General features: G+C 39.5%; 1 protein-coding gene across 5 annotated transcripts in view; it reads right to left on the bottom strand.

The window, feature by feature from the left end:
- Positions 1-10,812, bottom strand: part of LOC115226594 (histone-lysine N-methyltransferase, H3 lysine-79 specific) — a 138,506-nt gene extending 127,694 nt beyond the window's left edge. Inside the window, exons 1-2 of one of the 5 annotated variants that reach the window (XM_036515201.1) lie at positions 10,544-10,812; positions 10,312-10,466 (exon numbers count right to left, since the gene is read on the bottom strand). In XM_036515201.1, coding sequence (XP_036371094.1) covers positions 10,312-10,402 — 91 coding nt within the window. In that variant the 5' untranslated portion in view covers positions 10,403-10,466; positions 10,544-10,812. The other 4 variants (XM_036515202.1, XM_036515203.1, XM_036515204.1 and 1 more) reach the window with 4 other exon arrangements.
- Between the last annotated feature and the right edge of the window lie 1,688 nt (positions 10,813-12,500).

Genomic DNA, 12,500 nt, shown 5'->3' with positions numbered 1-12,500 from the left:
ACTGAGATGTCTTGAAGTGTTCGAGGGAGGACATTCGGAAAAAGCAGCTGAACCTGTGGAGCACGAAGAGTTGATTTCTTCACCGAACTCTCCTCACTCGTGAGTTTCTCACCAAAACTAATATGGTATCACTTCCACACCTGTCCTATTCACCAGATTTAGCACCTGCAGACTTCCATCTCTTCCCCAAGATCAAAAGGCAGCTCAAAGGTTGCTGTTTTAATATGGTTGTTGAGATCCAAAGTGAATCGTAGAATATCCTTGATTTGCTTATGGAAAATGACTTCCAGACTGGATTCCAAAAGTGGCAGGAATGCTAGGACCAGTGTATTGCTGCGCATAAGTTGAGTATCTTGAAGGAGATGATGCTAAAATTTAGATAAGTTATTTTTTATTAATCATACCTAGTCAGGGAACCTTTTGATAACACCTCATATATATATTATATATATATATATATATAATATATATTATTATATAAATATATATATTTGTAATGCAATATATGGATTCCTAGAATCCTATGGCAATCACAGTAAGCTCCTCCAGTGGACCCGGCTACCATACCTCATAGCAATCCAATACAGAGGAGTATAATGCAGTGTTCTGTGTATCTGAAATCCAGGAAATCCAATCTATAAAGTTATTTCATGAGGAATATATAGACCATATAAAGTTAGGAGGTATGAGAGGTGAATATATATTAGTTGATTATACGCTTTCTGAGAGATAAGTAAACTTTTTTATTTAAGAAATATTATTGTACTCAATATAACTATTGATTGATAAATATGAATTTATATATTTTTTTTTATTTGTTAATGATAATTTAGATATGTACATTTATTTAATTATTATTAGTTTATAATTATTATATCTGAACGTAAATTTTAAGATATTAGTTAGTCACTCTGCGATCTAGATCGTAAAACTGTTTTTAATAATAGTAATAATAAGTATTTTATAAAGATAGGGTATACGTTTTTAATTTGGAATTTTTCAATTCTTAATTTGTATTTCATAAATATTTTCTAAAGATATCAATAATATTTATGTAATTAATAATGGACTAATTTATTTTTGGTTATATGTTTATATGTTTATTGATAGAAAAAAATAAGATTTTTAATTACTATATTTGTTGATTATAATTTAGATACTTATTTTTATGCATTTATTATTTTATAATTATTATATGCAAACTTAAATCTAAAAATATTAATAGTGATTGTTTTGTTAAATAATTTGGTAATTAAATATAAGAGTATAACTAGGTTAAAGATATTCCATAGTTTATTAATGTTTTTTTAAGCCAAATTATATATACACAGATAAATACATATTTCTATCTATTTACTCTATTTTTTTTACCTTAACTATTTAACATAATATTGTAGGAAACTGATCTTAATGTTTTAAGTTTCAAATTTAGTTAATGGAGTTTCTTCTTTAAGAAATACTATTATTTTATTTATTTTTTTAATAATTATTGTTTAACTCTTTTTGCTTATTTATTTAACTATTATTTTTAACCTGAAGATTGACTATAATTTTAAATTGGATTCATTTCAATTAAATTTAATTGTAATTCGAATTTAATTATAGCCATAAAACGTACATAGTTTTTTTACTTATTGTATATTGATTATTCATTTTTATACTTTTGTGATCTAGTTATATGTTTTATAAAAATATATTTTATTTGTTATTTATATTTTGGTTTATGTTTATCATTGTTTGAATTGCATAATAGTGGTTTTATCTGTAATTTATATTTTTTATATTTATATTGTGAAATTTGATTTAAAACTAAATTGAATTTTTCCCTGTAAGTTTGGAGTTATACTCCCTAATATTATTATATATTTGTATAAATATATATATATATATATATTATATATATATATATATATATATATATATATATATATATATAGCTATATATATATATATATGTATATATATATATTTACCACTTGGTATCTATAGAATTACAGTCATTTTGCAGCCTTGAACATGTAATAATAACATGGGTGTATAATAAATTATTTTATATACCTGCACCAATATACATGCTATACATTGTATGGTATAATTTTACATTTACAAATCAATGCAGATATAGAAGGCTGGCTCTTCAGATCACTAGAACATCATGGTTACACCAATGCTTCAACTTTTTGTATACATCATCATCATCATCATCATCATCATTTAACGTCCGCTTTCCATGCTAGCATGGGTTGGACGGTTCAACTGGGGTCTGGGGAGCCCGAAAGCTGCACCAGTCCAGTCAGATCTGGCAGTGTTTCTACAGCTGGATGCCCTTCCTAACGCCAACCACTCCGAGAGTGTAGTGGGTGATTTTATGTGCCACCGACACAGGTGCCAGACGAGGCTGGCAAACGGCCACGCTCGGATGGTGTTTTTTATGTGCCACCGACACAGGTGCCAGACGAGGCTGGCAGACGGCCACGCTCGGATGGTGTTTTTTATGTGCCACCGACACAGGTGCCAGACGAGGCTGGCAGACGGCCACGCTCGGATGGTGTTTTTATGTGCCACCGACACAGGTGCCAGACGAGGCTGGCAGACGGCCACGCTCGGATGGTGTTTTTATGTGCCACCGACACAGGTGCCAGATGAGGCTGGCAAACGGCCACGATCGGATGGTGCTTGTTACGTGCCCACAGCACGGAGGCCAGTCGATGCGGTACTGGCTACGGCCACGTTCGGATGGTTTTCTTATGTGCCACGTGCCACCGGCACTGGTACCACAAAGATACAAATTCCATTGATGTTCATCTATTTTGATTTGTTTTGATTTGATTTTCACTTGCCTCAACAGGTCTTCACAAGTGTCACAAGAAGGAAGGTATGCACAGGTGGACTGACTACGTCCCAGGTAGGGGCCATGGGTTATGGCCTGACTAGTCTTGCCGGGTCTTCGGATGGTGTTTTTATGTGCCACCGACACAGGTGCTAGATGAGGCTGGCGAACGGCCACGATCGGATGGTGTTTGTCATGTGCCCACCGCACTGACTACGGCACTGATGGATTTCTTGTGTGCCACAGGCACTGGTACCACAAGATACAAATTCCATTGATGTTCATCTATTTTGTCTATTTTGATTTGATTTGATTTGATTTTCACTTGCCTCAACCGGTCTTCACAAGTGTCACAAGAAGGAAGGTATGCACAGGTGGACTGACTAGTCTTGCCGGTCTTCGGAAGGTGTTTTTATGTGCCACCGACACAGGTGCCAGATGAGGCTGGCGAACGGCCATGATCGGATGGTGTTTGTTACGTGCCCACAGCACGGAGGCCGTCGATGCGGAACTGGCTACGGCCACGTTCGGATGGTTCTCATGTGTGCCACCGGCACTGGTACCACAAAGTGTGTGCCACCGGCACTGGTACCACAAAGATACAGATTCCATTGATGTTCATCTATTTTGATTTGTTTTGATTTGATTTTGATTTTCACTTGCCTCAACAGGTCTTCACAAGTGTCACAAGAAGGAAGGTATGCACAGGTGGACTGACTACGTCCCAGGTAGGGGCCATGGGTTATGGCCTGACTAGTCTTGCCGGGTCTTCGGATGGTGTTTTTATGTGCCACCGACACAGGTGCTAGATGAGGCTGGCGAACGGCCACGATCGGATGGTGTTTGTCATGTGCCCACAGAACGGAGGCCAGTCGATGCGGTACTGGCTACGGCCACTTTCGGATGGCTTTCTCTTGTGTGCCACCGGCACTGGTACCACAAAGATAGGATAAAATTATCCTTTATATACACAATGTGTGGAATAACTGATAAAATTAGATTGATATTGTCATTAAAGTATAAATGTAAATGATAAAGAAGTTGGTGTGAGGTGGTATCAAAAAGTTCCAGCACTAGTTATGTTTAATAACAAAAAGAAACTTATTTACTTAAGTTTAATATAATCTTCTTTGAAATAGTCACCTTGTACAGCAACACACTGGTCCCAGCACTCCTGCCACTTTTGGAACTTGGCCTGGAAGTCATTTTGTATAAGAGTCGAGGACCTTCTGTGATTCACTGTGGATCTCAACAATGGTATTAAAATGATGACTTTTGAGTTGCCTTTTCTTCTTGGGGAAGTGATGGAAGTCTGCAGGTGCTAGACGTGGTGAATGTTTATGTGTGTGTAGGTTTGTGCCTTTGTTTGTGTCCCCCCACTCCACTATCGCTTCACAACCAATGTTGATGTGTTTACATTCCCATAACTTAGCTGTTTTGAAAAAGAAACTGGTAGAATAAGTCTTAGGGTCAATTACTTTGACTAAAACCCTTTAAGATGGTTCTCCGGCATGGCCACAGTCTAATTGACTGAAACAAGTAAAAAATAAAAGAATACACTGAAATTATTCTTATAACAATGAAGGCTGTGAAACAGCCATAATCCTACAGATATCAAGTGGTTAAATATATATATTCACTTCGCATATTTCCTGACATTTTATGCTCCTTCTTTCTCTCTCCTTATATATATATATATATATATATCATCATCATCATCATCGTTTAACGTCCGCTTTCCATGGTAGCATGGGTTGGATGGTTCAACTGGGGTCTGGCAAGCCCGAAGGCTGCACCAGGCCAGTCAGATCTGGCAGTGTTTCTACAGCTGGATGCCCTTCCTAACGCCAACCACTCCGAGAGTGTAGTAGGTGATTTTATGTGCCACTGACACAGGTGCCAGACGAGGCTGGCGAACGGCTACGATCGGATATGGTGTTTTCGGTGTTTTTCTTATGTGCCACCGACACAGGTGCCAGACGAGGCTGGCGAACGGCTACGATCGGATATGGTGTTTTCGGTGTTTTTCTTATGTGCCACCGACACAGGTGCCAGACGAGGCTGGCGAACGGCTACGATCGGATATGGTGTTTTCGGTGTTTTTCTTATGTGCCACCGACACAGGTGCCAGACGAGGCTGGCGAACGGCTACGATCGGATATGTGTTTTCGGTGTTTTTCTTATGTGCCACCGACACAGGTGCCAGACGAGGCTGGCGAACGGCTACGATCGGATATGGTGTTTGTTACATGCCCAAGGCATGGAGGCCAGTCAATGCAGTACTGGCTACGGTCCTGTTCGGATGGTTTTCTTACGTGCCACCGGCACTGGTACCACAAGGATACAAATATATATATATATATATATATATATATATATATTACATAAACATTACATATACACACACATATATTTATATTAACAGAAAGAACAAAAAGCAGACATGGATAAAGTCACTTCATCAGTCAAGCTTTAACCCTGAGTCCTAATGATTTTGATGCTGAAAAATCTTGGATTTTGTTGTCCTTTCCATTACTTGTTATATACAACTGTGACTATTATTTTGATGTGTATGTGTATACATTTTTGTGTATGTGTGTGTGCGTGTGTGTTTGTACATGCATGTATGTATGTACATATGAACTAATGAGGGAAATTGCAACATAGGCGCAGGAGTGGCTGTGTGGTAAGTAGCTTGCTAACCAACCACACGGTTGCGGGTTCAGTCCCACTGCGTGGCATCTTGGGCAAGTGTCTTCTGCTATAGCCCCGGGCCGACCAATGCCTTGTGAGTGGATTTGGTAGACTGAAACTGAAAGAAGCCTGTCGTATATATGTATATATATATGTGTGTGTGTTTGTGTGTCTGTGTTTGTTCCCCTAGCATTGCTTGACAACCGATGCTGGTGTGTTTACGTCCCCGTCACTTAGCAGTTCGGCAAAAAGAGACTGATAGAATAAGTACTAAAAGGTGGTGCTCCAGCATGGCCGCAGTCAAATGACTGAAACAAGTAAAAGAGTAAAAGAGTAAAGAGTATAGTAGTTAGGTCTGACAGAAATAATAGCAAAATTCCCTTCAAATCACACCCTTACTATCCTACCCTTTAAAAGGTTACATTAGATAATGAAATTGAAAATATCACAAAGATGACATGGTCAGAAATGGAATGCTAGTGATTATACTTTGAATTAGATGAGATGCAGTTTGGTTTTATATGTGGGAAGAATACCACAAATACCGTCTTGCTAGTGAGACAGCTGCAGGAAAATGATTTGGCCAAAAGTAAGCCACTTTCATTGACCTGGAGAAAGCTTTTGACAGTGTCCCGTGCTCTGTTATATAGTAGTCTCTAAGGATGCTAGGAATAGAGGGGTGCCATGTACAGAAATGCTGTCAGTGAGGTGAGAGTTGGCCATGAATACAGTGATGAATTTAGCATACAGGTAGGGGTTCAGCAGGGATCAGTTCTTAATCCATTCCTATTCATTATAGTCCTCTAGGCCATAACAGTGGAATTCAAAACTGGATGCCCAGGGAACTTCTATACACTGGTGACCTCATTCTTATTGCAGAATCTGTAGCAGAATTGGAGAAGAAATTCCAGGTATGGAAGCAAAATCTGGAATCAAAGGGCCTTAAAGTTAATCTAGCTAAGACCAAAGCTGTTGTTAGCAAGAAAGTAGATAAGAATTTATCTCTCTCAGACAAATGGCCCTGCTCAGTTTGTAAGAAAGGAGTGGGAAGTAATTCCATTCGTTGCACCCAATATAAGCCATGGATGTGTAAGAGATACAGGTAGATTAACAGATAAGTTCACCTTTGTGTGCAGCAGATGTGCAGGAACAATAAACACTAAGAGCACGAGATTCAGACTCTCTCAAATGTCCAGCTGGCTCTCTTGAGGTAGTAGAGTGTTTCTGTTGCCTAGGTGACGAAATTAGCAACAGGGGTGGATGCTCTGAAAGTATTGTTTCTAAAATACAAATAGCATGGAGGAAGTTCAGAGAACTACTACCTCTGTTGACAAAAAAAGGATTCTCTCTCAGAGTGAAAGGTAAATTGCAAATGCATATGAACAGCTATACTCCATGATAGTGAGACATGAGATCCGGATGCAGAGGGAAGTTTGCAAGATGGTAAGATTTGCAGAACATATCGAGAAGCATGTTTGAAGTTAGGTTTGCTTGCAAATTATCAGCAACGGGAAGCAACACTGGAAGAAGCTTCAATATCAAAAACACCAAAGAGTTTAAGAGGTCTTTCTGCTATCATTCTCAAAAATTGTGAAGTAAATAATCCTTTTGAACTGTAGAATAAGTTCAGAAATGATCTTGCTGAAGATTTCAAGCACCAACTTCAGTTGAGTAATCCTGAGCAAGATATTGGTTTCAGTGATGCTATAAACAGGTGAACCTATAGAAAATTTAGGTTTCCCACTAACTAATAGATGACTCCCTTGACCTTGCATTAGCCTCTCACTAGACAGTCATTGTACACCCTGCAAGAGCAACCAGCTTCTTCCTACATTTTATGGGTGTTAGCTAATATACTTTTCATATTGGATGCACAACTAAAGGAAACCATTAGGTTGTGCCTATTGACCAAACATCTGTATCTGTGTGTTTGTCTACTAATCTGAGGAGTATTCTTCTCACACAAGTTTGATGTTGAATGCGAAGGGTGGGGCAAACCAAATGATGTTTCAGTGGTGCTTCCTTTTGTGGGTGCTAGGGTCTGGCATGTAGGGGACATGGTTCTTAAACCCACTGGACACCAGTGCCTCCTTGTAGTAGAGATCTTGTTGAGATCTTGTTGTTGACAACCTTCACAAGGTTCTTGAGCATAATAGGAGGGTGGAAGGAGTAGGCTGTGTTGATATAGGACTGCCTCTCATTTGGCTTGCATACCAGAGTCTCTGACTGGCTCCCATGTCAGTGGCATGTAAAAAGCACCCACTCTCAGAGTGGTTGGTATTAGGAAGGGCATCCAGCTGTAGAAACCTTGCCAGGTCAGACTGGAGCCTGGTGCAGCCTACTGGCTTGCTAGTCTTCAATCAAACCATCCAACCCCCATGCCAGCATGGAAAACGGACATTAAACAATGATGATGATATATATGTATAATAAGAAAAGGGAGGAAGAGAATTTCGATTATTCCCACTTGGTGAGTTGTAATGCAAAATATATATATATAAAAATAAAAGGAAAATACACACAGTTAACATAGTTTTAATATATTTTAAATGAAAGAGTATTGTGGTTGTCGACCGGTTTTGCTTTCGCTAATCATGACATTGAAATTATTGTAATTTTGTATTTTCTTAAGACAATTTTAATCCATGCTTTTGCATGAAAGTTTGATTTATTCACAAACTTTCATACAAAAACGTACTAAAATCTTATGAAAATACAAAATTACAATAATTTCAATGTCATGATTAGCGAAAGCAAAACCGTTCAACCCATACCAGCAGGGACAATGGATGTTAAATGGTGATAATGATGATGATGAAAAGAGTTTGTCATACTGTTTAATAGCACCGCCATGCGTGTGCTCTTATATGCAAGTGAGACATGGGCAACTATGACGAGGATGGAACATTGATTGGCTACAACACAAAGGGCTAATGACATCAAGGTATATCGTTACAAGAACATATTCAAAATGAAATAATTTGAGAACAGAGTGCAGTGAATAATGTGATCGCAGAGTGACAAAAATCCAAGTTCTGCTGGGCCAGACATGTTTCATGGTTCATAACAGAGAGACCTGTGAGATTGGAAGTAGTATTCAACAGATTGGAAAAGGTCAATTGGAAGGCCTCCACAATGATGGGAAGACATTTTAGTCAAGCAATTTGAGTCAAGGTGGAAAAGAATGGTTCAATCAAAACAAAATTGGAAGTGCATTGTGACCAGCAGTGTAAAACAGCATCTGACGTTCTGATCGATACTGTGAGATATAGACACAGGAGTGGCTGTGTGGTAAGTAGCTTGCTAACCAACCACATGGTTCCGGGTTCAGTCCCACTGCGTGGCATCTTGGGCAAGTGTCTTATGCTATAGCCTCAGGCCGACCAATGCCTTGTGAGTGGATTTGGTAGACGGAAACTGAAAGAAGCCTGTCGTATATATATATGTGTGTGTATGTGTGTGTGTCTGTGTTTGTCCCCCTAGCATTGCTTGACAACCGATGCTGGTGTGTTTACGTCCCCGTCACTTAGCGGTTCGGCAAAAAGAGTCCGATAGAATAAGTACTGGGCTTACAAAGAATAAGTCCCGGGGTCGATTTGCTCGACTAAAGGCGGTGCTCCAACATGGCCGCAGTCAAATGACTGAAACAAGTAAAAGAGTAATATATATATATATATATATATACACACACATCTATGTGCAGGGGTGGTTGTGTAGCTAAGTAGTATGTTTCCCAACCACATAGTTCCAGGTTCAGTCCCACTGCATGTCACCTTGGGCAAGTATCCTCCACTATAACCCTGGGCTGATCAAAGCCTCATGAGCAGATTGGTAGATGGAAACTGAAAGGAGCATGTCATATATATCATAATGATGATCAAAACTGGAAGCTGATGATAGCAAACGGAAATATTTGGTATATTGCACCTACCATTACTACCCATGTACATGTGTTTGTGTACATGCACACACACACAGACACACATGAAACGCGTGCATACAGAAGGGGCAAGTTTACAGAGTGAGAACATTAGATAAAATGCAGTGCAGTATTTGTTGTTTGTGGTTGTCTGCAATCTGATTTCAAAACTTGCAGAAAACCATCAGCGTATTTCATTCTGCTGAGGTCAATCTGCACAAGGGGAAGGTTGGGCTCCACAAGTTTTAGAATGCTCAAGATATGCTATATGCCAGAGCACACTTACTCCATCAGAAGTGGCAGAACCCAAGGAAGGATGGATATGAGTGTACACATACACACTCACTCACACACACACACACACACACACATAGAAAAGAGAGAGTGCGTGTGCGGTGTGTGCTTGTATAACATGATAGTTAGGCAAACAGATTTAAAGCTAGTAACTATAAATCTTAGATAATCAGATAAGTAAACAGATAAGCAGACAGACAGACAGACAGGCAGACAGACAGACAGATAGATAGATAGATAGTTAGATAGATAGATAGATAGATAGATAGATAGACAGATAGAGATAGATAGATAGATAGATAGATAGATAGATAGATAGATAGACAGATAGAGATAGATAGATAGATAGATAGATAGATAGATAGATAGATAGATAGATAGATAGATAGATAGATAGATAGACAGACAGACAGACAGAGAGGTACATAGACTGACAGATAGAGAAATAGACAGGTAGACAGACAGATACACAGGTAGGTAGGCTGGGAGATAGATAAACATCCAAACAGACAGATAAATTGTTCAGTTGATTGACTGATGTATCAATTATTCAATCTACATAAAAACAACATACCTGCCTCAGACCAGCCAACAAGTCCAACGTGTTCCAATTTATTCTGTAGACCGAGACTCTTGAACATCGAAGACACCCAAATATCTTGCATGTTTTGTAAACCGTCAGTATTGTTTTCTTTCACGTTAGCCAGCTTGCCTCGCTGCTCACTCGCTCTTTTTCTCTCTCACTCTTTTTCTCTCTTCCTCACTGCTCTCTCACTCTTTTTCTCTCTTCCTCACTGCTCTCTCACTCTTTTTCTCTCTTCCTCACTGCTCTCTCACTCTTTTTCTCTCTTCCTCGCTGCTCTCTCTCACTCTTTTTCTCCCTTCATAGTTGCTCTCTTTCCTTTTCTCCAGCTAAGCCAGTCTCCCGCTGCCTTTCTAACGCTGACCTCTTCACTCTTTTCTTCTCTCTGTCAATCTCTTGTTGCTTTTTATCCCTTCTTTTTCTCTAATACTCTGGCTTCTCTCCTACTTCCTACCTTAGCCTCTCTCTCTTTCTCTGGTCTCTTCCCCCTCCTTCCTAACTTAGCCAATTTGCCTCTCTTTTCTCTCTCTCTCTCTCTAATTTTATTATCGCTTTTCCTGTTACCCTTACTATTACTTATTTTACTGCCTCTCACTGCCATTCCTTCTTTCGCTTGCCACTCTCTTTCTCCTCCCCCTCCTCTCTCATGCTGCTACTATTATTATTGCTGTTGTTGCAGCTGTTGATGTTATTACTGCTGCTGTAGTTTAACCGGAGCCAGCCCTATTCAAACAGAAGTCCCTGGCCTGGCAGGTGCTTTACCTGTTTAAAGGGATAAGCTTTTTAGGTATGGTTCTGCATCTACGGCGACTTGTCCAAGGAGGACAGTGAAACTGTTCTGCATGCAATTGTACAATGTCCGAAGATTTCGGAACTCTCAGCTTATGTCGAACATCTGCTGCCACATCTAAGAAGAGTACAACTGTCGACCGAAGCTATAATTAAGATCGTTCCGCCGCCCTTCCTGAACAGGGAAGAGCAGGCTTGTTTTCTCTCGTCGATAGTAGCTATCGCCAAAGAGATAGTGTGGAAGACTAGAGTGAAAGGGATCGCAACAGGCATTTTTATCTCCAGCCTTGGGTTGGTTAACTTTTTCCTTTTCCATATGAAAAGAAAAAAAGGCTGGAGAAGAAATGCCTGTCGCACGGTGTGTTTCGGAAAAGAAGGAAGTCTGTGGCAAGTGTGTTGAGAGTGAAAGAACCTGTTTAAGCAAGAACAGAAATGGAAAAAAAGTAAATTCTTCAGTGCGAGAACGTGGTTTGTGGGGTCACCCACGTCCTCCGCTTCATTTTTGAAAAATTCGATTCGTTTCTTTGTCAATATTCGATTTTGTAATTTTTAAACGTTCATACTGTCAACTCCATTCGATCCCCGACCCCTTCTCTGTCAGCCTGTCCTTGTTTTCGTCCTCTCTCCATTTAAACCTATATGGTTAATAAAGAAAAGAGTTTAACCGGAGTCAGCCCCATTCAAACGGACCCGTGGTCAAAGACGTCGTTTCAACCGTGACTATCCCTTCACTTTCTTTTTTACAGATTATTTTTCCGACTTGCCCTTTCGATATGGCTTCAATTGTGTAATATTTAACAACGATTTCTACCAAGTTTAAAAACCACCCCGAGACTCCATTACTGGTTTGTTGTGGTCATTGTAGTAGCAGTAGTAGCAGTTGTGGTTGTAGTATTTGAACACTCCGTAGACATATCAAAAGCATTCCATCAGTGACTGCCTTGTCGGCATTTTCTAACGTCTTATTTCAAACAATACAGTTTGGTTTATGGGGGATTTGTCTGCTATTTCTCACAGATCCAGATAGGATGAAGGGATGACCCTCATTGGTCCATACATATATAAGACAGTACGGGAGATTTGAGTACTATTTCTACTCGCTCTAGCTATCACAGAGGGGTTCCTCTCGATTTATATATATAATACACATCCATTCATACTGTATGCGTGCGTGTCATGCAACATTATAAATATGGGGTGGAAGGTGGAAGTTACTGAATTTATGTATTTAGGCATATTTCCATCCATCCATTATTTAATGATCAGTTTCCCATGTTTGCATCGACCAAATGGTATGTGTTGAGGCAGATTTTCTACGACCGAATGGCCTTCGTGTCACCAACCCTCACCTGTTTCCAAGCAAAGTAACATTACCCGTGGCCAGAGATTTT

This window comes from Octopus sinensis, linkage group LG30, assembly GCF_006345805.1.
Source record: "Octopus sinensis linkage group LG30, ASM634580v1, whole genome shotgun sequence".
Lineage (NCBI taxonomy): Eukaryota > Metazoa > Mollusca > Cephalopoda > Octopoda > Octopodidae > Octopus > Octopus sinensis.
The sequence above is the reverse complement of the archived record's forward strand: the minus strand, read 5'-3'. Positions and strand labels throughout refer to the sequence as shown.